At 38.5% G+C, this 24079-nt stretch overlaps 1 protein-coding gene across 2 annotated transcripts; it reads left to right on the forward strand.

Moving 5' to 3' along the window:
• Positions 1-675: 675 nt before the first annotated feature.
• Positions 676-23714, forward strand: LOC127647401 (interleukin enhancer-binding factor 3 homolog). Of its 2 annotated transcripts, XM_052131614.1 has the most exons (19): positions 676-764; positions 2609-2684; positions 4797-5026; positions 5239-5419; positions 6979-7126; positions 9183-9274; positions 12413-12508; positions 12619-12730; positions 13144-13241; positions 13340-13451; positions 13543-13656; positions 13904-14109; positions 14259-14441; positions 16924-17061; positions 17189-17326; positions 17815-17935; positions 18227-18277; positions 22473-22862; positions 22957-23714. In XM_052131614.1, the coding sequence occupies exons 2-19, from the start codon at positions 2682-2684 to the stop codon at positions 23088-23090; spliced, it is 2547 nt and encodes an 848-aa protein (XP_051987574.1). In that variant the 5' UTR covers positions 676-764; positions 2609-2681; the 3' UTR covers positions 23091-23714. The 2 variants fall into 2 exon arrangements, with proteins under 2 accessions (XP_051987574.1, XP_051987575.1); XM_052131615.1 differs by lacking the exons at positions 22473-22862; positions 22957-23714 and adding an exon at positions 18858-19571.
• The last annotated feature ends 365 nt before the right edge of the window (positions 23715-24079 follow it).

Genomic DNA, 24079 nt, shown 5'->3' on the forward strand with positions numbered 1-24079 from the left:
CCTCACCCTCACAAAAAAACTTTCTGCATTTTTACATTTTCAATAAAACATTGTTTAATATGTTTTTTAAGCTATTCAAATTATGGAGACACTAGAAATGTCCTCATAAACCACATATATAGCATAATACCCTTGTAATTACCAGTTTGTAACCTACAAAATTGTCCTCGTAAACCACATAAACATGCCCACACACAAACACAAACACACACACACACACACACACACACACACACATTTCTCAACACACACTCTGACATCCATACCAACACACCCACACACACACAATTATATCTGCATCATTTATTCAGCTGGCCTGCAGCGCTCTATAATACAGCAAACAGATAACATGAAAAAGCTTGTATTTGCTCCATAGGCCAAACATAAGAAATATGGCGCCATCTGGTGGAAATATTAAAAATGTACATTATGAGGCCAGGGCTCTGGAGTGAAAGCAAATTATTACAGAATTCATGATTTTATGCTTTAATGGCACTGGGATAAAATATTGCAGTTTCAATGGGGACATTTTTGTCTTGAAGGTCCTGAGTGTAACTATTTTGTGTTCACAGTGTCTTTTAGATGTATTATAGGAACTGAGGTGGAAATATAAAAATGTTCAGGCTCCTCCCCGCCAGTCTCAGAGTTACGGAAGCCACGCCTCTCCACTAATCAAGTGATCTTATTGGCCAACTGAGGTCACATGTTGGTCTCTCTGCTACAGCAGCAGAACGCAGGACGGACGCATTACCGACACTGCAGTGGTAAGTTGAGAATTAAAAACAAAAATATAACACATTATTTGATGCAAAAATCATGCAATTTCGATCCATATCGGTTTAATTCTGTATTTTTTCTCTAAATTCCTTGTTTTAAGAAGTTAAGTGCTGTTGAAATATAATAAAAATATAATTGTGCCTCGCAAAATGCGACGGTTAGCACACTAGCTCACCACAAAATTGACCCAAAACAGCGGTAATCAAACAATAATGGATACTTTCCTTTAAGTTTATGCGACAGTAAGTAAAAACTTTTTCCATCATCTCATTATCCAGAAACGAACACTCAAATATTGTTAAATAGCCTTTTAGCCGGTTTGTGTGTGTGTGTGTGGGGGGGGGGGGTGTCGTCACGACCATTTTATCTCTAATGTGTCTGGCCGTGTTTGAAACCAGACGACGTTTTGAGCATCGTAGTCGAAATGTATAAGTCATAAATGAATTATATCATCATTTATGTGACACTAGGGATCATTCTATCTATTAAATGTATGTAGATGTGTTGATGTTTCGGCACGCCGCTAAACCGCCGTTCTTTTGTCTGACTGCATTAAAATGGCCGCGCAGCTGTGATGGAGACTGCGTTTTCACATTTGTCTACATTTGATTTAACCCTTGTGCGACCATTGGGACCTTTTTGTCCATTTCATTTTTGTTTTTTTCGATGATTTTGGCTGTGTTAATGCCAACAGCATACATTTAGGCTAAGGTGTGCGTTGTTGGTGGATTATTGATATTTCCTCCTCACTTCCCATAATATACTGTGTAAGCAAAATAGTTACACTCAGGACCTTCAAGACAGAAATGTCCCCATTAAACGGCAATATTTGATCCCAGTGCCATTGAATTATAAAATCGTGAAATCTGTTATATTATGCATTCTGCAGCTTGAAAACTTAAATTTTTAATATTGTCATCCAGATGGCGCCATTTTTCTCATGTTTGGCCTATGGAGCAAATACAAGCTTTACCCCTATTTTTTGTTTGCTGTATTAGAGAGCTGCAGGCCAAATGAATAAATGATGCAGCTAAAATTGTGTGGGTGTGTTGGTATGGATGTCCATGTGTGTAAAAATAAAAACAACAGTGGCATTATGTCAACAAATGGGCATTTAAAGGGTTAAAATCCTGAATGAATGTTTGGTAGTTATTATCAGGACTGATGTTGGTTAAAACATTTACTAATTGAAAGTGAAAAATAATATTTAATATTATGGCAGTGTTCTGACATGGACATTTTTGTCCTCTAAGGACCTCCTTGAGTAACTTTTTTTTAAATTGACGCACAAGGATTAAGTATTATATTAATTTGGGTAGATGTATATCACTTTTACTTGCATGCAATATGAAAATAAAGGTTTGTAGAACAATGTTTTTAATCGCACGCACATTTTTAATAACCATTTGTTTGTGTGTCAAGTGTGACTGCAATGCTTGGTAAACATTATGCAGACAAAATATCCCCCAAAAGGGACCTTTTAAATGATGTAAAATGTCATGTACTCTATTTATTACACTGAGCCACGGTCTCCGTGGTGGTTCAAATACGTGGTGCACATTGTGAACATTTCCCAGGATGCATGCAGTAGATAATATCTAGATTAGACCTTTTTATTTGCAATCTAAATTCAATCAGAATAACTGTCAGTTCCAGACAATGTTTTGTAGCCTCCCAAATTAAACCCCAAAACAATCTTTTGTTGCATATTTTGTGATTTTTGTTTGTTATTGCACTCCATTAATGAAACATGCCTTTGTTTTGCATTTCCTGAGTATGAGAAAACCACATTTTGGAAAAAGCATTAAAAACACTTGTTTTTTCATTACAGACTGACCGGAGCATCATTCCACCTTCACATTTAGATCAACTCTGTCAAACTGAAGAACTGCTTTTTAGCAGCTATGGTAAAGCACACAATATAAACATCTGTTTGCTAACCCAGTGTCTTACTAGAAAGTTTTGGTAATTGCAAAATCAGCTTACTACGAGTAACTAGCTAGTACTACTAATTATTGCCTTGTAATACTGCAGTAATTACACTTATTAGAACAAGAGCATCAGTATAAATCATATTTTTACATACCCTGCTGTATTTCTGTGGTGAAATTTAAGTAATGTTAAAGGGATACTTCACCCAAAAAATGACCATTCTAATTTTCACACCCTCTTGCCATCGCAGATATACATGACTTCTATATAAAGATGTTTAGAAGAATACCTCTGTATGTCCATGCAATGTGAGTAAATGAGATCAAAGTCTTTGAAGCTCCAAAAAGCACAAAGGCAGCATAAAAGTAATCCATATGACCCCCGTGGTTAATCAATGTCTTTTTCAGCGATCTAATCGGTTTTGGGTGAGAACAACCCAAGATATAATTCCTTTTTCACTTTGTCTTGCCATTGCAGGCTCTTGACACTTTTACATTTTCAAGCTCTATTACACTTCCTAGAGCTTGATGCATGCGCAGAGTGCTAGAAATCATGATCGCCAAGGAGACCGCTGTCGTACGTCAGTTTTCATAATTGTCACCCCTTATCTGAAAGTGGACTAGGGTTGCAAGGTATACCGGTGCTACGGTAGTATCGCAATATTGTCATAGTTGCACCTCCGCTACTGCCATGGCATCATCTTAAATACGACAAATCAATAACACGACCGCTAGCTGTTAGCATAAAGCAGTTGTTGCATGGTGATTTTACACAAGTGTAACCGTTAAATTGGTCTGGTTGTTTTAGAAGCAAGCTTTCCAGCAGCTGGTCAACTAAATAAAGTGAAGCTTTCAAGCGGAGTATAGAGTTAACGTAACAAAACGTACCATCCTCCACCGTGTACTCCAGCCGTAGCCGAGTCAGCGCAATCTCGCTCCCATTTCTCGCCGCTCTGAATAGCGTCCCTTTGGTCGAACCACTTCCACTTTTCCTTGATGGTTCTGTTGTTCCCCCCTCCAAAAAGCAAGCAGAGTGAAGTTGTGCAGAGATTTCAAATTATTTTGGGCTTTGCCTGATGAGAACAGGAAAACCCATTTGCCGTGAATGTCGACAAATTTCAAGTCAAAAGAAGAAATGCCAGCAACCTCATTAAACACCTTTGGACACATCCCACTGCTTCTGCAGAATCATTTAACCTAAATGCTTTATCTTAACATTTACAGTTTCTCTGAAAACCGAACGTTGCACTCCTTCGATTGTTTTTTCCAATTATAAATGCATGGTGGTGGTAACTTCGCACTTATGATTAGATCACGTTGCTGAGCAATGCTATCAACCGGTGTGTGTAATCTGTGCTCGTGCTGCTGTTTACCAGGAGAGGGGATGAATCAGTTATTATTAAACGGATGGTCAAAACAGTCTTTTCAACGTTACAATATCTTTATTTTTCAACATTCATATGATCACAGAAATAATGGAATAAAAGTTTAAAACCGTGCCGTTCCAACTGGCTGTTTTGATGTGGTGAAGATATTTTTTTACATCAAACTAAGAGTATATTGGGTAACAAGTTAGTCCATTTGAGCCTTCCCCCTTTTCATCCATCAGTTATTTTTACCAGTTCCGGAGCAACAAGTAGCTAGTTTCTAAGAACCACCTTTGCTATGACAAGCTGTTAAGAATCAACACACTATTGTGTGGTAAATGGTCTGCACTTATATAGCGCCTTTTTAACCTTAGCGGTATTCAAATCGCTTTACACTGTCCCATTCACACACCAATGACGGCAGAGCCACCATGCAAGGAGCTAGCCTGCCTTTGGGAGCAACTTGGGGTTCAGTGTCTTGCCCAAGGATACTTCGGCATGTGGGCCAGAGCCGCCCAATGGTATCGTGGTACTTTAGCTGGTATTGTAAGATATGATTATGATAGTGTGACAATCCTAAATGGGACTGCACATTTTTTGGGGATTCCAATAGAAAAACGCATGATTACATAATTGTAACCCTTGAGATAATCAGGCCATTAAAACCTAACGCCTTATGTTGATGTACATTTTATAATTTATATTTCTTATTTCTGTGCAGCCTTCTCCACTTCGTCATCGCTTCGTGCGAGTCTTTGTGAACGACGATCGGCACGTGATGGCCAAGCACTCTGCTGTCTATCCCACTCAGGAGGAGCTGGAGGCAGTGCAGAATATGGTCTCCCACACCGAACGAGCCCTCAAGGCCGTCTCTGATTGGCTGGATGAGCAAGAGAAAGGAAATTCCAAGGAAGACACCATGGATGCCATTGAAGATGGAGAGAAAGAGACGTGAGCCGGATATACTTCAAATATCTACTCGCAGTAGTTGTTTCCTTATGAATAATTCTGTTTTAAATCATAGATGAAAATACAGTTAGTCAATTCCTTGTATTTAAGAAAAGTTTGTCTCTGAGTAATATATAATTTGATAATATTAAATGGTTGATTCTTGATGTCTTCTCTCCCTCTCATGTAATTGCCTCTCATATTTTGTTCTCCAGTGAGCCCAAGTCCATGGATCAGCCCACTCGGTCGCTACGTGGAGTGATGCGCGTGGGTCTGGTAGCTAAAGGTCTGCTGCTTAAGGGAGACCTTGACCTGGAGCTTGTGTTGTTGTGCAAAGACAAGCCGACCATCACCTTGCTGAACAAAGTGGCCGAGAACCTTGAAGAGCAGCTTAAGGTACGATTGCTTTTGAATCTTTCTGTTATTGACAAACCATCAAATATTGTAAATGTGCATGATTATTTAAAAGTAAAGTGCATGTGTAATTACTTGTGTTGTATTTTCTGTAAATATGTTCTACAACACATAATGACAATTATCAACTTATAGCCTATTTCAATAAAAAAAAGCTAACCTGTTCAACATTAAATTAAATGCAACATAACAGCTGATGTGTTCATTTATAGTTAACAAACAGCTAACTTGATTAACCTCTTAAAGCGATAATAAGATCATCTCTGATCTCCGGTATGTGGGTGGGTATGGTGGGAAGGGACGATGTGCAAAGGCCAATCGGCAACTGTTTTACAGCTTGTATTGGGCTGATCGCTTGGATTGACAGGACTTTATTTACCATGTGCACAACTGAAACAGTGCTGGATCTTATTACTTGTTGCTTATTGTATGTAATGATGTTTCTGGTTCATTGTGGCATTTACAAATGCGGATGGTTCTTAGGTTCAGGAAAACCATCAGATCACGATTGTAGTCCTCATGTCAAGCATGAATAATTAACTAAATTAATAAACTGCATCACCATATCAGCAGTGTTGTAACATAAGAGCCACCAAACATGAGCAGAATCTATTTTCAAATTTTGAAAGGTATTCTGTCAAATAATACCATGCAATTGATCCTACCTTGCTTGTATCATAGTAATGTCTGAAGTCTGATTACACTATTCAGCACAATATGTAAGCGAGATGTACATTTTTGATCAAATCAAGACTCCAATCAATCAACTTAAACAGGAGCAATTCAAATATTGAATTTGGGGGCATTTCCGACCCTGCACGATGCTATTTTGAGCCAACGCCTAATTGGCTTGCTTGTCGTTAAGCTTAATGGAGGGCTATTGCCTAAGTTCTGCTGGCATTTACTCCCGTGTTTGAATGGCTTTCTTTTGCAGAACGCAAATGAAGGTTTTTATAAGAATTTCTCAACTCTGTGGGTTATCAGACCTTTTGTAGCTCAAATCAAAGGAAACAAAAGGAATCCAGTGGTTAAATCCATGTCTTTAGAAGCAATAGAATAGGTGTGGAGAAATCTTCACTTTTACGTTTTCACATCTGAAAGTTTAAGTGGATATTAAAAATGGACTTAATTATTGATCTGTTGTTCACCCACATCTATCAGATCACTTCTGAAGAACTAACCTCTGAAGTTGTTTGGATTACTTTTATGTTTCCTTAATGTGATTTTTGGAGCTACAAGGGTCCGATCACCATTCACTTGTATTGTATTGACCTACAGAGCTAAATATTCTTGTAAAAGTCTTCGTTCGTGTTCTGCTGAAGAAGGCAAGTCATACACATCTGGGATGGTATGAGGGTGAGTAAATTTGAGAGAATTTTCATTTTTGGGTGAACTATCCCTTTAAATAATGTTAACAAATGGTACCTTAATGTAAAAAATAAAGTGTTACAAAAAATGGAATGCTTTGCTTAAAAACAAAGAATTGAAAGAAGTAGTTTTGAAGTCTTCAGTCATTGATTTAAATGCAATCTACCCAATAGCTCATCACAGAAGAAAAATATGACATCAGTCCGTGTGTCCATGATGCCTGCATCACCATCAAAAACTCCAAAGAACAACCCTTGACCCTCACCCTCCTCCTGACTTCACCGCTTGTGAGGGAAGGGGCTGAGAAAGAGACTACTGAAGGTATGTTTGACCTTCTACACCTTACAGCTCCCCTAACCAACCCCCACACCCCTAAAGATAGGCAATGCAGATGGGACGGATTGAGGCAGGGATATTGTTTATTGGGCCTTCAATGGAGCTTGGGGATATTGTGTACAGAACAGTCATGTAACACGTATTGTTATATTTACTGCCTTTTTAAGTCTCACAGTTCCATACAGTGTCATGTTAAGTTTTGATGGCCCAATATACAGTAAATGAAGTGATGTGAAAAATTTTAAATGAGGATTTAAAAAAAAAAACCCCTTTCCCTTTAAAGAATTTAAAAGAAGAGTTTAATGAAGGCTTACTGAGAATTAAGAAGAGAAAAATCACAAACCTTGTTGTTTGCATGTGTTTATATACTGCAAAAGAAATGGAACAGTTTGCATTGCAGCAAAAATGAGACGCAGAACGATTGTTGAGCTCTTTTTGTCTGTACCTTTAAAGAGGCTGGAAGGAGGGCAGGGGGTTATAGATAATGCTAGACATAATTTAAAGAATAATTTATACCGTAGAAATACAGGTTGATAAAATATGGTCACTCAATGGATCACTGTGCTCTCAGTTTAAGTTTTGAGCTTTTAAAAAGTCAACATTAAATGGAACTTGACACCGTTTATGCTGTTAATGGTCTTTTTGGTGTGTGTTAATCCAAAGCAAATTAACTTTATACTCTTGTCAAAATGCAAAACTTGCTTCACCTCTAAAATGGACTTTTTGTCTAAAATACCCTAATCAGCATAAGCTATTAAAGTTAAAATGGCAAGCTATTTGATAATTTCTTTCCAGTTGCTAGTACAGTAATCCTGGATAACGTAATTAATGGAAAGAAACAATAGATTTGTGTCCTGTTCTACATAACATCAAGTTTTCCCACATTGAATAATCGGTTTCACTTGGAAACATGTTGCAAGTCACAGGTGTTGCGAATGCCATTTCATGTTGACTTTAACCCAGAAGTTGGGTAAAGAGCGCATTCACATGTCACTTCAGGGCTGGGGTGTTTGACAGGAAATCTGTTGAATTTTTTTTTATGTGAAACTTGAGGCTGAATGCAAAGCCTAGCCCTATCTGTGACCCCGCAGTTAGTGAGGCCTGCATCAGCACATCACAAGCCATCAGTTTTGCTGCAGTGTGGACATGTTTTGCTAATACCTTTTGTGTATCTGACTACTGCTGCCTGTGGTTCAAAATCTGATTCTCTCTGTCAAGCCTTCTAGTTTGTCAATTTTAGGGACGCTGGACCTTTGACCAACTGGACGCTCTCTGTCTCGGAAGGGGCAAGGCAGTGCACCCAGAAAAACAAGGGGGCGAGGGGGAAGGCTTCCCCTAGTCACATGAAAGCACTCAAACACTGAGGCATATACATGTAAAGCAGAAATGAACAACCTGCAGTAATTTCCATTTACATCAGTATTACTCCAGAACAGAAAAAAGATGTCTATGTGAGCTCCATTCCAAATTCTAGTGAGCTGCCTACCTAGACAGCATTTTTAGGGATCATAGGCATGCACACAAATGCTGTTCCTAACAGTAGGAAGCTAAATTGTTTTATGCATACCTCATTTTAAAAGGCAGTATTGCATGTATCCTTTGTGAATAGGGCAATCTCATTACACAGTGAAAGTTTGTGGTCAAGGAAGCTGTCAGTTTTGTATATAACTTTATTTTTTATTCATGTTATCTAATTGAAAATGCACTATTTGACTGTATTTTTGTTAAAATGCTGCCTTCGAAGGTAGCTGACTATGTAGGTGGCGAGGCAGCTCACTAGGGTTTGCTACAGAGCCAGGAACTGATGATGTATGCCCCACCCACAAAGATTTAAATAATTTCATACAGTGTCCTTGCAGTTGTTTACTAGCAGAGGAAGGTTTTTTTTTTGTTGTTGTTTTGTTTACAGAGGGGGAGCTCCTCCTCCTCTCCCCTCCGTTGCCTTTGGTAGGGGTCATCTGCCTCCTCCCCCCCTGGCCGTGAGACAGAAAAAAACCCTTGGTCAAACTGTACCTTGTCTTCTTATTCTACCTGCCAATAGAAACGCAATCAGTCATCGATCCTCCGGATGTTCTGGACAGGCAGAAATGCCTGACTGCTCTGGCGTCTCTCCGCCACGCAAAGTGGTTCCAGGTTTGCATCTTGTCTTTATTTGACTTCTAGTAGTTGAGTTTTTCTGTGTTCGTTTTATTTAATGCTGTATTTTTTCCAGTTTTTGTGTGAATTATTTTTCAGTGTCTCTTTGATTGTTTAGGTTTTATTTGTGGGAGTGTATTTGCCTCTGGTAGAATTCATATTCTTGCTGGATGGTTTTGAATTGCTTTAAGGACATCTTTGTCAATTGTGTCTTCTGCCTGACTAATTTAACTCTTTAATTATCACATCTATAAAGTAGTTTATATCTAAACTATTTTTGAGACACCATGTCATGCCAGTCTCATGTTTGAACTTAGAACTGGCTCTTTTACAGAACGCTTTAACACCTGCCATTTTTAGCGTCTTTATTTGAATTCTTATATTGAGTTTGCATTATATCAGGTGCAGTATTTCTGCTTTCTGCCATACTTTGACACCCTTGATAATTGTAACATTCATGTATTTTAAGCCTTGTAGTTATAAAAAGTATTTCTTACCCTAGATCTTCGTATTGTCCTTCAAAAACTATTTAAGCTCTGTCGACAGTGTTTAAGGCATGATGATTGAAAAAAATGTCAACTTACAATGGAATTGCACGGCCAGATAATAATTGCTAAAATACACCTTCAAAAGTGTAGCCAAAACACTCTTCTAGCTACGCAATCTTGAGTGTTGCCTTTTGCTATGAACTGCGTTCTGACAACTTCTGGAATGCAAGTATGCGTTGCATTCTCAATGTTGCCACTAGAGGAGCTATAACATTGGTGTGAATGATTCACTTCTACAAAGACTAAACAATTTAGACAAATTGAATTGATTATTAAAAATATCGATTTTGATTTAACCTTTTAGAAATTAAACTAGTTAGTGATTCCTTCAGAACAAATTTAAGTCACAGGCAAACATGCTCTGCTGCCAATAGAGAAATGATAAGATGACAAGTATGCGTTACATTCTCAACATTGCCACTAGAGGCACTGAAGCATTAGTGTGAACAGTTCACTACTTCTAAGGTTGAACTATTTGGACAAAAAAAATTCATTGCAATTTATCTTGAAAAATAATGCGATTTTTAATTCACATAAACCTTCAGACCAAAATTAAGTCATGGGCAAAAATAATCTGCTGGCAATAGAAATACTTTTCAAAAATACAAGTATACGTTGCATTCTCAACATTGCCACAATAGCTGCTATAGTGCTGTAACGTAAAATAACGAAATCAAAGATTTAGTCATCTTTTTTTTTTGTATAGCGCTTTTCACAACACGCATCGTTTCAAAGCAGCTTTACAGAAAACCTTGCTTTAACAGAAAATGAAACCGTAATATCCATGAAGTCTTTGTCATCATTGTGTAAGCAACACAACCTCCTCGATCATTCAGATGAGGCTCATGTTTATAACCGCCAAATTACGAGAGGAGAGCGGCACCTTCTGTGGAGGAAGTGGCTGTTCTCGGGACACCACACAGATGTCTGACATAATTTTTTTCAAGTTGACACACCTCTTTAATATTATCCTTGGTGTATCTGACTGGCGAAGCCGGACATCATTAGTGCAGAGATGACCTAACAATTTTAGAAAATCTACATTTAGCATTAGCCAGTACTTGTAAAAAATGTATCTGATGTCAGATGCTCGAGTCCCTGAAATGCATTTCACAATAGTGACTGAAGTCTCTATTTCCGTGTTCCTTACAATAGAATTCCCTATTATTAAGGCTCTTTCCACATGATTCTCAGTGGGGAAAATTGATTCGAAACCCTAACAGGAACGGGAGAGTGGTGTTGCTTTGCTGAGCGAGTATACCGCCAAGATGTCACCCAAATGCCCTGCTGCAGGGGCTCTACAGCCAGATCTAAAGTGTGTGTGATGCTCACTGTGCTACCTGCATCCTAAACCATATCTACCGGCTTCTCTTTCTCACTGACCTCCACTAGTGTTCGGATATGTGCCTCTGTCAGCCAGACTAATTCCTTACATTTATCACATGTGAATCCCTCACTGCTGAGAGAATAAGCTATAGTAAACATGTGGCATACAATGCAGGAAGAAATAACACGAGTGGATGCGATGACTTTTTGGATGCAGTTGTTGTTCTTTAGCTGCGAGGGTTTGAGATCGATGTGATTTTGTTGTGGTTCCTGATCAGCAGATGTTTGAGTTTGATGCAGTAATCTGTGTAAAACACAGAGGAGAACTAATTCATGCAGTCAAAATGCAAGGTGTAGACAAGTGGAAAGAGAAAAATGGTTGCATGCTGTAAAATACACTCCGTTGAAATGCTGTAAAATGGCAAAGGATAAAATGATGAACGTATAAGAATAAGCAATGCTAAGTAGGCTAGCAAGCTACAAACACAGACTCTTGCAGCATGCCAGCAGCAACCGGAACGGGAAGTGGTTTTGATTTAGGCATGTGAACAGATTAATTGATTAAAAACTGTTTTTACTGAATAATGCATGTAGATACATTAACAAAAATACAAGCTTCACATCTCTGCTTTTAAACCCTTCAAGTGCATTGGCCTGTGTAACTCCATTGTAAGTGCATTACTGATGATTAGGGATTTTTGCTTAAAATATAAAACCGCCACATTGTTGTCGAAGGAGATTAACTTGTATCCCAAACATTCCATTTAAGTGTGGTTTTAAGGCCAAAGTATTCCTCAGTTTTCCGGTCTCCTCTTTTAACAAGTCGATTTGTGCAAGGCTTGATGTTTTCTGATTGTTAGCTGCTTTCACCCTCAATCTCTTTAGAATGTTTTTGTATAGTGCACAAGCTGTGCCTCACACAGTTTTGGCTTTGTCACAGCTTTCTTGGTGCCGAAGAGAAATATTGCACCTTTCTTGCCACTCTGACACACTGCAGTGCTTTAAAACAAATCACTGTCTCCCAGAATAGCCCTTTCATGTTAATTATTTGAGCTTGATGTAATTAATCTGCTCTTCTATTAAGATCTGTCATATGTCTTAACCATTTTTCACCCTCCCCACATTGCTAATGCTTAAAGACACATTATTCAGTACTGGCAAATCTCACCCGTTTTGTTTTTATATTGCTTTGGTGTTGTGCAGCATAACGAGTCCTATAAAATTAACTGTTGGATTGTGTCCTTCCCACTTGTGTCTTTAGGCCAGGGCTAATGGACTGCGCTCCTGTGTGATTGTCATCCGTATCCTGAGGGACCTGTGTGCTCGTGTTCCCACCTGGGCCCCTCTGCGAGGATGGGTGAGTCCTAACACATTTCTTTCTAGATGTGTACATTTTGAGGGCAGATTAGAAACAAAGCTTTATATGCTGGCACCTGTGTAATTATAGCTTGTTCTCATTTCTTGAAGCCCTTAGAACTGCTTTGCGAGAAAGCGATTGGCACTGGCAACCGGCCAATGGGAGCAGGGGAAGCCCTGCGCAGAGTTCTGGAGTGTCTTTCCTATGGTATCCTCATGGCAGGTAAGTGCTCTGCCATTTTGACTTCATAAATGGGTTACAAATAGATTCTCAAAATAAAGTATCGCAGAACAGAGCAGTCTAATCCTGATCAAGGGGCAACCCAACACGGTACTAAAGTTATTATTGTTATACAGAAGTAAACAAAAAATGGACAACAATCTGATGCAAAATTATTACCATGACAACTGAATGTTATATACCTGCCAAGCTCTGGGGCTCGTATTGTTTTAGTATTAGCCATATTTTCAAATTACTTTTGAATATATATTGAAAAATATATATATACCAAAAATATATGAAATAGTCGTTGCAATTTTGTTATTTACATTTCAGCATTGATCTTTCAGAACAGATTTGAGAACCACTGAAATAGAAAATAAAGCAAGTTTTGACATGTTTGAATGTACTATTAGATGCTTCTGGAATCAGTGACCCTTGTGAAAAGGAACCAACAGATGTCATTGGTCACCTGAATCGCCAGCAACGAGAGGACATCACACAGAGTGCTCAGGTATCTGATTTGCTTTGTTTTGATGAGGCTTTTGCATTGATTTATTAACATCTCATTTGAGCATAATGGGTAACCTTGTCTTTGTGTTTGATTGACAGCATGCCTTAAGGCTTTCAGCTTTTGGGCAGCTGCACAAAGTACTTGGTATGGACCCTCTGCCCTCAAAAATGCCCAGGAAACAACACAGTGAAACCCTTATTGAATACACAGGTAAAATGTTTTGGAAATGTCGAGATGGATAGTGTTCTGATGTCTTGCATTTCTGAAGGTAAAACTTTAAATTTGTGTTTTATTGCTCCAGCTCAAATTCCTCCCAGCACAACCTATGTTCATCCAATGAAACGTCCCATGGAAGAGGAGGATACAATGGATGAGAAGAATCCAAACAAGAAAAAGAAGAAATTGCAAAAGAAATGTAAATGATTTATCGTTCATAATAGTTGCACACAACGTAGCTGAAGCACAGAATTAACAGTTACTAAATTGCCATTTTAAGAACTGTTTTACAAAATCTATACATTTTAAATGACATGAATGAATAAAACACAATACATCAATATTTAGCATAGTCACAATGGATTAGTAGTACATTGTTTTGAATGTGGTTGTGGATGAAATGCAGTTTTAGTACATGTAATGAACTTCTGTCTTCTACCCTAAAGCATCAGAGGATAAAGCAGAACTGCCACAAGCGATGAACGCCCTGATGCGTCTGAACCAGCTGAAACCAGGCCTACAATATAAACTCATCTCTCAGACTGGTCCGGTCCATGTGCCGGTGTTCACCATGGCCGTAGAGGTGGATGGGAAGAGCTTTGAAGCCTCTGGCCCTTCCAAGCGCACTGCAAAACTGCATGTAGCTGTTAAAGTAAGAACCTTGATTTTATTTGAAAGGAATGGAGCATGTACAAAAGATTGAGGCAACATTTATTAAAAATTCAAATGCTGAAAGAAGCCTTAACATACCTTGTTTACTTGATGCATTCCTAGCTGAAGCTAATTGAAATTGTTCTCCAGGTCTTGCAGGATATGGGTCTGCCCACGGGAGAGCAGCCGAAGGTCGCTGAACTAGTGAAGCAAGAAGAGTTGACCACTGAAGAGGCTATACCAACTCCGGTGACCCAAATGGAGCCAGAGCCCGTAGCTTCAACACCAGCCAATACGGACAACACCACCACCACCACCACCACCACCGATGAGGTATCAAAGATCATCTTGCATCACTGTTAACAGTACAAGTTGTGAGTGTGGCTTTTATACTGTAGATAGAACATGTGCAATTCTTACATATTGCAGAACGTTAAGTTTTCATAATTCTGTAATTGGCCTTAAACTGTTGTCACTTTGAAGAATATATTGCACAATATGGAGCTTTAGTCCTAATTTTCCGCTGTCAGTATCTCTGAATGATTGTCTTGATCCACGTTATACATGAAGGAAAAAACAATACTTGGGACTGGGTAAAAATATTAGTTTTCTGAAACGACATCTTCATTTGAGCAATCTCTATATTGCTCCTTAAATCCCAAGATTGATCTTTTACAATAAGTGCACCTCTCTACAATGAGAGTAAATCACTCACAAATGTGACATCTTTGTGCTATGCATCTAAGAATATTGGTGATTAGCCACTTGCTCATACAATTCACCCACCAGTGATTGAGTAGTATTGGCTAGAAAAAGTTCAGCATCCGTTCACTGCATGTTAAGAGTAAAAGTTTGGTTTGACTCGTTCCATGTCTAATGTATGTCCAAAGATCCGTGCAATCCATTTGTCGTTGTTTTTCATCAGCAATTGACTGTAAACAACAAAAGGCTGTTAAAATAGACTATTCAAAGTTTAATCACGAATAGTATGGATGAGTAAAAAGCCATTCTAGTCCTCTCTCGTTAATGTGTGCTCATTTACAGTCACGTTACAGAATTGCCGGTTTTCTTAAAGGGACGGTACCGAATTAGCACGTGTTCGACAAATCAATGTAAATACTTGTAAATGATGCATTAAACAATTATGTAACAAAATTAGATGTATGCAATATAAAATCATAGTTATTGTTTAAATATGTGGATTTTCATTTTTAAGACGCTAAAATGTGACATGATAAACCATAAATATAATGTAGAAAATAAATGTTTGTAATGTGCCTGTTTAGAACGTCCCCTGTATAATTAACCGCATTAGCTGGGAGAGAATTTCTTATGCAAGCAAAAAAGACATTATAGTTGAAAAAACCCATATGAATCGATATTGAGTCGAGCTTGTGAATCGAATGGAGAAATCTGTATCAATACCAGCACAATAAATACTGTTGTGCAATTTTAAGAAATGTTCCGGTTTTAATACAAGTTAAGCTCAATAAACCGCATTTGTGGCATAATGTTGATTTACCACTAAAATTATCTCAACTCGTCCCTCCTTTTCTTTAAAAAAAGCAAAAGCAAAAATCAAGGTTACAGTGAGGTACAATGGAAGTGAATGTGGCAAATCTTTTAACTTTAAAATATAAACTTTTTCAAAAGTGTAGCCACAAGACTTAAAACATTTGTTTAAATGATTAAATGTTTAATTATGTCTAAATGTTAAATGTTTAATGGGTGATAGAATTGCTTCCGAACCTTTTCTGTCTGTAGTATGCAACATTTCCGCCATTTTGAATTTTACGCTGTAAAATCTAAAATCTGTAAATCACCATAAAACGACAATTCAAGTGAATTTTATTTACATTAATGCAAGTGCTTAAAATAAGCTTGACGTTTCTGCCTTTTTTAAACTCCCAAATTGGCCCCATTCACTTCCATTGTAAGTGCCTCACTGTTACCTTGATTTTTGCTGCTTTTGTTTGTTTTTTATTTTTACGAAAAGGAGCAATGCATTAAATTATTTCTGCAGTGATCAACGTTGTGCCACAAATGCTGTCGATTGCGCTTAACCTGTATTGAACCTGGAGCATTCCTTAACTTCATTATGGATTCATGATATACATGGAGAAGTAATGACTGAAAGTGTGTGTGTGAATACATTTGTTTTGTTCCCTCCTAGGGCTGGGCGATATGCAAGAAACCGGTTCATGATATTTATAAAAATATATATATAAATATATAAAAAAAGTCTTCATAAATATCATGAATCTGTTTCTTGCATATTGCCCAGCCCTAGGAGGGAACAAAACAAATGTATTCACTCACTTCTAAAGTCATTACTCTTCTAAAGCATCTAAACTGGGTCATGGGACGAAAGGTAATAAAACACCAACATTAAACCAGAAACAACCCCAAAAAACTGATGTATGTGCCCAGACAACGAAATACCCGACTCATGATGGAGGGAATGCATGGATGAAGTAGGCCAAAGAGATGTTGCCCTTCACAACAGTTGAAAAGCCATCTTTCAAAAAGTTGAACACAACAATTTAACTTTATTTTTTATTTAACAAAAAGTTCAAAGTTTGAAATCAAGATGCCTTGCATTGTTGTGTAGGCTATTGCTTAACGAAAAATACCACCTAGCATCCAAACAGTGGTAATATTGGTGTTAATCGGTTTGAACGTGAACACTGCACCGGGGGTGAAAATTATGATCTCGTGGCAAGTCCAATCAGTATGGCCAGATGATGGTTAAATCTGGCTGTATATCGGTTTTTAATGTTATTCAGGCTGATAACATTTGTATTCACTTTCTCAGAGTGCTCGACAGCAGGGCCCCATCCTCACCAAACATGGAAAGAACCCCGTTATGGAGCTCAATGAAAAACGCAGAGGACTGAAGTACGAGCTCCTCTCCGAAACAGGTGGAAGCCACGACAAACGCTTTGTAATGGAGGTGAGGCATGCGTGTCTAATAGTTTTCACATGTTCATGTGATTTTAAACCGATACAATTACCCAATAATGTTTATTATGGCTGCTGCTCTTCTCTTTAGAATTATATTTCAATTCTGTCTGTTCTAGGTGGAGATCGATGGACAGAAGTTTCAGGGCTCGGGATCCAATAAGAAGGTCTCAAAAGCTTATGCAGCTCTTGCAGCTCTTGAAAAACTGTTCCCAGAAGGCTCCAGCCCAGATCCAAACAAGATGATGGATCCAATGGTACACCTGATACTCTGCATCCTTTTCAGCATATCAAGTGACAATTTTCTTGCAAAGTGAAAAGTTTCTTTTTGTTGTTTTATTAATATTAATGACATATCTGCAGCAGGTCTATTGGGTTACATTTAAACATTTTGATACATAGTCTTCATTTCCCCACTGTTAATGTTCACTTTAGACATTACTGACTGTATTTGCATTAATTCCTCGCCAAGTCTGACATTTTTGGTGGAATTTTGAAAGTGTGTTTGACGGTTTAGGAGTGTTCGCATCTAAAGTGCACACACATTGGACGCCTGTCAGTCAAACAGGGCTCGGCTACAGACGCAAGGAATCTTTTAATATTTTTATTCGTTACTTTTCTCTCTATTCTCTTTCCCTTTTGACCTGTTACTTGCGATCGATTTGAGCACCCCTGGTGTAATGTTCATCAGTGTGTCTTCTCTGTAAAGCATGAATATTTTCTGTGGCTAATTTGTTTTCTTCAGCACAACACTGGATTTGGGATGGTTGGTGGACCTAACGATCCTACAGCCAATCCCAGGGGCAGAGGAAGAGGGCGTGGCAGGGGCCGTGCCAGAAAATTTTACAATGGTGGATTTAACCAAGGTACAATTATTTCTGCTTTGAATTGCTGATAGTGGATTAGTGGGTGTAAAATTATTGCAGGTTTCTTTTAAAGGTATATTACGGGTATAGAAGACTAATAATGATGTATTTCTAGGGCTGAATAAAAGTAAAGGGTTTTTCCAATGCATGGCGATCTTCATTTGAACAACATTGATTTTTAAATCCCAAGATCGATCTTTCACTCTGTGGCGAAACTCTACAGTGCAAGGAAATCACTCGCCTATATATTTATATATGCATGTAGCCTCATTCATTCTTGTCTCCTATCAGGTGGATTTGGATCATATGGATATGGAAACAACAACAACAACTCTGGCTTCAGTGAGTATTTCCCTGCTTCTCACTTGCTCTATTGATGTCATTTTATCCGTTAAACACGAGGCTTGCCTGTTATAGCTTCGGTTTCATTGTTTAATTTCAAGTTCTTTTCTCCAGTTCAGTGTGACTTGTAACTTGGCCACCCGTTCCTTTTTTTTGTGCTTGCCGAATGTTTCTTTACTATGACAATCTGTGAATTTGCCACTGGATGTAATTGTTCAAAGCTGTATTGGATGTCTGTAGGACATTTAGCCATTTGATTAACATGGATCCATATTTTTGTGGTGCACTATTTCCCTTTTTGATTTTACATTTCTCTGCTTTGTTGAACCATGGGACGCAAACTTTCCTCGGCGAAAAACTCTAAAAATGTTCCCAACACGCCAACGCCATTTTCTGAGGAAAGACCTTCTTCAGGGTGACCGGAGCAGAGAAATCTAAAAAAAAACAAAATAGACAAAGTAATCTTTTGAGTCGCCTTGATAACTGATCGACATGTCCAGTGACTCTTGTCATGGCATGCTAAATCGATGCCAACACAGACATCTAATTCTGTGTTTCTCTGCTCTGTCTCACCCTTTAGGTGACTTTGTCTCTGACTGCTATGACTACCCCGAGTTTGCGACATAAGCCGTCCAATGTTTTCAATAAGCACGCGAAAATGAAATGCAAAATAGACCCAGGGAAAAACACTTGGTTCCCGCACATTATGAACTTGTTTCCTTCGATTTCACCTCAAAAACCTGCGCCCAACAATCGACTAACACTGTGGATGTGAAAGGAAGTATGCTGCCTACAGTTGCTATGGAAGCAGGAATGCAATAAGACGCTCTGGTATTGGATGTTGCCCTTTTCCTCACGCAGTGATCAGTGCAGTTGAGCAATTTGATTGGCTGATGTGTTGAGACAAATGTTGCAATAGTGGAACTTTGGCAGACTGAAAATTCTAAAACTTTCTTTACCGCATCGCTAAAATCAAAATGAAGCCTTTTTTATGTAATAATGTAACAAAAGGATTACTTTTGGATTAGTCACTTCGATACATTGCCCCCATTTTGTTTTTTTGTTTTTTTTTCTTCTTTTTTCCATAAATGTGTTCAATGACAATTGTTTATAAGTGCAGGTTTGTTAACTGGTTGTGTGAAGAGTAGGCACAGATTTTTAATGTGAAATTCTGTGAACCGATGAACAAATGTGATTTATTCGCTGCATTTTAATTGTTTAGAGAATGTAGTTTGTGGATTTGTCCTTTTTTATTTTAAAATAAATTGAGTTACTTTACAAAACTCTTTATGTAAAGGTGTTTTTCTTCATTTAATTTCTTATTTTGATTTTTAAACTGTGCATTGTGTTTTGTAATTTTAATGGGGACTTTTTGCTGGCATTTTAATACTTCCAAAATGCATTTGGCCTCTTCATCCAATCTGAACAATTTCATAAATCAAATATGATACTTTTTGATTTGATTGAACCAACCAGTGGTTTTCAGAATACAGCAGTGATTAATTACTTGTAGTTTTATTTTACACACACAAACCGAAATTGCGAAGTGTCCCATGGGGTTTAAGCTTGCGTTGTTTTTAATTTATTAAAATTTAGAAATCCGCAATACTTCAGCATAGCTCAAAGAATCCAGCAGCACTTGGTCCTCAAAGGCCAAAGTATGCTTCGGTTTTCTGTGTGCCATCATGTCTCCCGCACGGTGCATGTGACTCACTTTTCGTCATCGGCACAGTATGAGCTGTTCGCGTGCAGCCAAGTCTTTCTAGACAATAATAAAAAAAAAGCTATGATGTCTTTGCTCATCATAGGCTTGCAAAACTGTCATAGTGCGCATGCAGCGAACGCAACCGTATGGGCTCACGCTAATCCACAATGCACTGGTGCAATTCAAAGAAAGAAATCGGCAGCACTTGGTCACCAGAGGCCAAATTTATTCTTCGGTTTACCGTGTGCCAGAATATACCTTGTGCTTGACGCAAATGTTGTACGTAAGGACTTCGTTCAAAAGAGTACACTTGTAAAAAGCTGTGCGTGAGACATAGTGGCACATTGAAAACACAGAGTAGAACCTTGGCCATTACGGTCTCAGATTGTTGCTCTCAGAAACCACTTAAAGATGTTTTAGCCTTTTTGCTAATTTCCACCAGAGTAAGACCGACCCTATCCCTGCTGCCATGCACCTTCTCTCCAAAACCCCACCCTCTAAAGATCTGTCAGCCAACCTGATGCCAAAGCCTGAATATGCAGTATGGTTCACAGGCAGAGTGTGATTCTGATTAGCTAAGAAAGGGTGGGTTGCTCCCCTGATTTAGATGTTAATTGCCAAATTATACTTCGGTTGTCTGCATTGCGGTTTGCTCCGTGCACAGCATGCGAAATGCAAAAAATTTTCATCAGCACTGATTTTCTTGACCCACGGTTGCGGTCCTCATCTCTGCTTTTAGTCGGCGCATGCGACGGTCATTGACTGTATTAAGAGTATCACAAAGCAGCTATAGAACATGTACATTTACACTTGCGGTCAGCCATGCACTCTGATGCGAAACAAAGAAAAACAAAGTTAACCAGGGTCTTTAGAGGATTGGGCTGTCACAGAAATTAGTTTCTTTCTTTTTTTTGCATTTGACAGCTACAGTTGAAGTCAGAAGTTTACACACTTAGGTTGAAGTCATTAAAAAAAAAAAAAAAAAAATTTAACCACTCCATAGAATTCATATTAGCAAACCATAGTTTTGGCAAGTCGATTAGGACATCTACTTTGTGCATGGCATGAGTAATTTTACAGATGGATTGTTTCACATTTAATTGACTATCACAATTCCAGTGGGTCAGAAGTTTAAATGCAATAAGTTAACTGTGCCTTTAAGCAGTTTGGAAAATTCCAGAAAATTGTCAAGCCTTTAGGAATTTAGACAATTAGCTTCTGATAGTCAGTTAGAGGTGTACCTGTGGATGTATTTTGAGGCCTACCATCAAACTCTGTGCCTCTTTGCTTGAAAACAAAACTGTGGACCTCCACAAGTCTGGTTCATCCTTGGGAGCAATTTCCAAATGTCTGAAGGTACCACGTTCATCTGTACAAACAATAGTACTCAAGTATAAACACTACGGGATCACGCAGCCATCATACCACTCCGGAAGGAGACACATTCTGTCTCATAGAGATGAACGTAGTTTGGTGCAAAAAGTGCAAATCTATCCCAGAACAACAGCAAAGGAGCTTGTGAAGATGCTGGAAGAAACAGGTAGACAGGTATCTAGATCCACAGCAAAAGGAGTCCTATATCAACATAACCTGAAAGGCTGCTCGGCAAGGAAGAAGTCACTGCTTCAAAACCACCATAAAAAGCCAGAATACAGTTTGCAAGTGCTCATGGGGACAAAGATCTTACTTTTTTTTTAGATTTCTCTGTTCTGATCAAACAAAAATGTATCTGTTTGTCCATAATGACCATCATTATGTTTGGGGGAAAAGGCTTGCAAGCCGAAGAACACCATCCCAACTGTGAAGCATGGGGGTAGCAGCATCATGTTGTGGGGGTGCTTTGCTGCAGGAGGGACTGGTGCACTTCACAAAATAGATGGCAACATGAGGAAGGAACATTATGTGGATATATTGAAGCAACATCTCAAGACATCAGCCAGGAAGTTAAAGCTCGGTCACAAACGGGTCTTCCAAATGGACAATGACCCCAAGCATCCCCCCTAAGTTGTGGGAAAATGTCTTAAGGACAACAAAGTCAAGGTATTGGAGTGGCCATCACAAAGCCCTGACCTCAATCTGATAGAGAATTTGTGGCCAGAACTGAAAAAGCGTGTGCGAGCAGGAGTCCTACAAACCTGACTCAGTTACACCAGTTCTGTCTGGAGGAATGGGTCAAAATTCCAGAAACTTATTGTGAGAAGCTTGTGGAAGAATACCCAAAATGTTTGACCCAAGTTAAACTATGTAACTGCAATGCTACCAAATACAAACCAAGTGTATGTAAACTTCTGACCCACTGGGAATGTGATGAAAGAAATGAAAGCTGAAATAAATAATTCTCTCTACTATTATTCTGACATTTTGCATTCTTAAAATAAAGTAGTGATCCAAATTCTACATCAAAGCCTGATTATTTTTTATTTATGCATTTGATTACATACCCTCTGACCACACTTTTAAAACTTTAATATATTCATTATTCCTCTTTAGATTTCTATAATAATGGAGGATCCAATGGAGGTTCAGTAACTTTAGGTCCTCCTGGAACAGTCAGCCCAGACATGAACGCTTCCTCTGGGGCAACAGCAGGAGTGGGTGGCTATAGCTCGTATTACCAGAGTGACGGGGGCTACACTTCCCCGGCTGTCACAGCCAAAACGGCCGGTAAGAAGCCACCCATGTTCCAGGGCAACAAAGCTCAAGGATCGGGAAATCTCGCAGGTCAAGGGGGAGCAGGTTCTTTCGGTCAGTACAATCAGGGCTTCGGACAGGGCAAGAAGAATTTCGGCCAGGCTCAAGGTGGAGGAGCAACTGGGAACTTCAACTATAGCACGGCTTACCCCTCGCAGGTGACTGGTGGGCAAGACTACAGCTACGAAGGTGAGAAGAACACTTAAAAGAAATTATTCAGACTTGTGTTACTAAATCGCAAACAAAGCAAGAGTGCTTCAAGTCTGATTTGTTTGTCTTGTAGGTTACAGCAACCAATCAAACTACAGCACACAGGGCGGAGCCAACCAGGGCTTTGGTGGTAGCTCCACCCCCTACAACAGCGGAACAGTGGGATATGGGCGAGGAGATCCCAATATGAACTACCAGTACCAATAAACCTGCCTTCTCATATGTATGTGTGCTCCTGTACCATGATTCCCAAACAATAGTTTCATTTATTTGATTATAACGTTCTTGATTTAATTTCTGATCACCAACGAAAAAACATGGATGTAAAAAAAAAAAAAAAAAAATTACAAAAAATATAGTTTCTATACTTTGTGCTAAATAGTGTATTTCTATGTTTACTTTTAAGTTTGTTGCTTTTTTTTGTATGGTTTCTATAAGTCCTTGAACTCTCCTAAGCTTTTGTCCAAAGCAGAGCATGAGAAGACCCTGTTGTTAATATGCAGTGACCGGACATGTGGTCCTTTCAGAAATGTAAAAAATATGATATGCATAAGTTTAATTTTGTTTTATAATTATTTTTTGCCCTTCATTTCACTGCTAAGCTATTATTGGCCGGCAACATTTCATAACTTCCCCCCTTCCTTTTAAATTATAAATGCAGATGTAACATTGTTTTAAACGGTTACGTGAATGTGGAGGTTATAACGTGTCCGGTTGTAGCGTTTGGCCATTTTGGGGGGGTCCTTTATTTTTCAGAACAATGTTTAAGATTGTGTGGTGTTTGTAATAAAAGGATTTTATTTTGGAGGATTTCTGATCGGTTTTATGTAGTCACTTTTTCCAGGTATTTTATATTTATGCATTTATGCATACATGGGTGTTGTATATCTTTAATACCCTTAAAGATATGGCGTGCGATCCTGTGATTTAAGAGGAGCCATATTCTGTGTCTTCTCTTAAGATGCTTTAGTTAAGTCAAATCTACAAAATAAACCTTTTTATCAAATGCATCTAAATTAGAATAGACCAGTTTTATGTCAGGCTGGTAGTGCCACACAAAACCCATTTTTGTGAAACTTTTACCAACACAAGATTCCCCAAACCAGACTCTGATCCAATACAGGGATCCTATTAATATATTAAAAAATGCCATATTTACTTGATGGCACTGCTTTGGGTCGAGCCTTGGTTGAAAA

This window comes from Xyrauchen texanus, chromosome 8, assembly GCF_025860055.1.
Source record: "Xyrauchen texanus isolate HMW12.3.18 chromosome 8, RBS_HiC_50CHRs, whole genome shotgun sequence".
In the NCBI taxonomy this organism is placed as follows: domain Eukaryota; kingdom Metazoa; phylum Chordata; class Actinopteri; order Cypriniformes; family Catostomidae; genus Xyrauchen; species Xyrauchen texanus.

What these genes read in the sequence shown, in the direction of transcription:
- LOC127647401 (XM_052131614.1), top strand. An exon ending in TGAGAAAGAGACTACTGAAG is followed by an intron (nt 7,127 to 9,182) that starts GTATGTTTGACC and finishes ACCTGCCAATAG; the next exon opens with AAACGCAATCAGTCATCGAT. An exon ending in GCCACGCAAAGTGGTTCCAG is followed by an intron (nt 9,275 to 12,412) that starts GTTTGCATCTTG and finishes TTGTGTCTTTAG; the next exon opens with GCCAGGGCTAATGGACTGCG.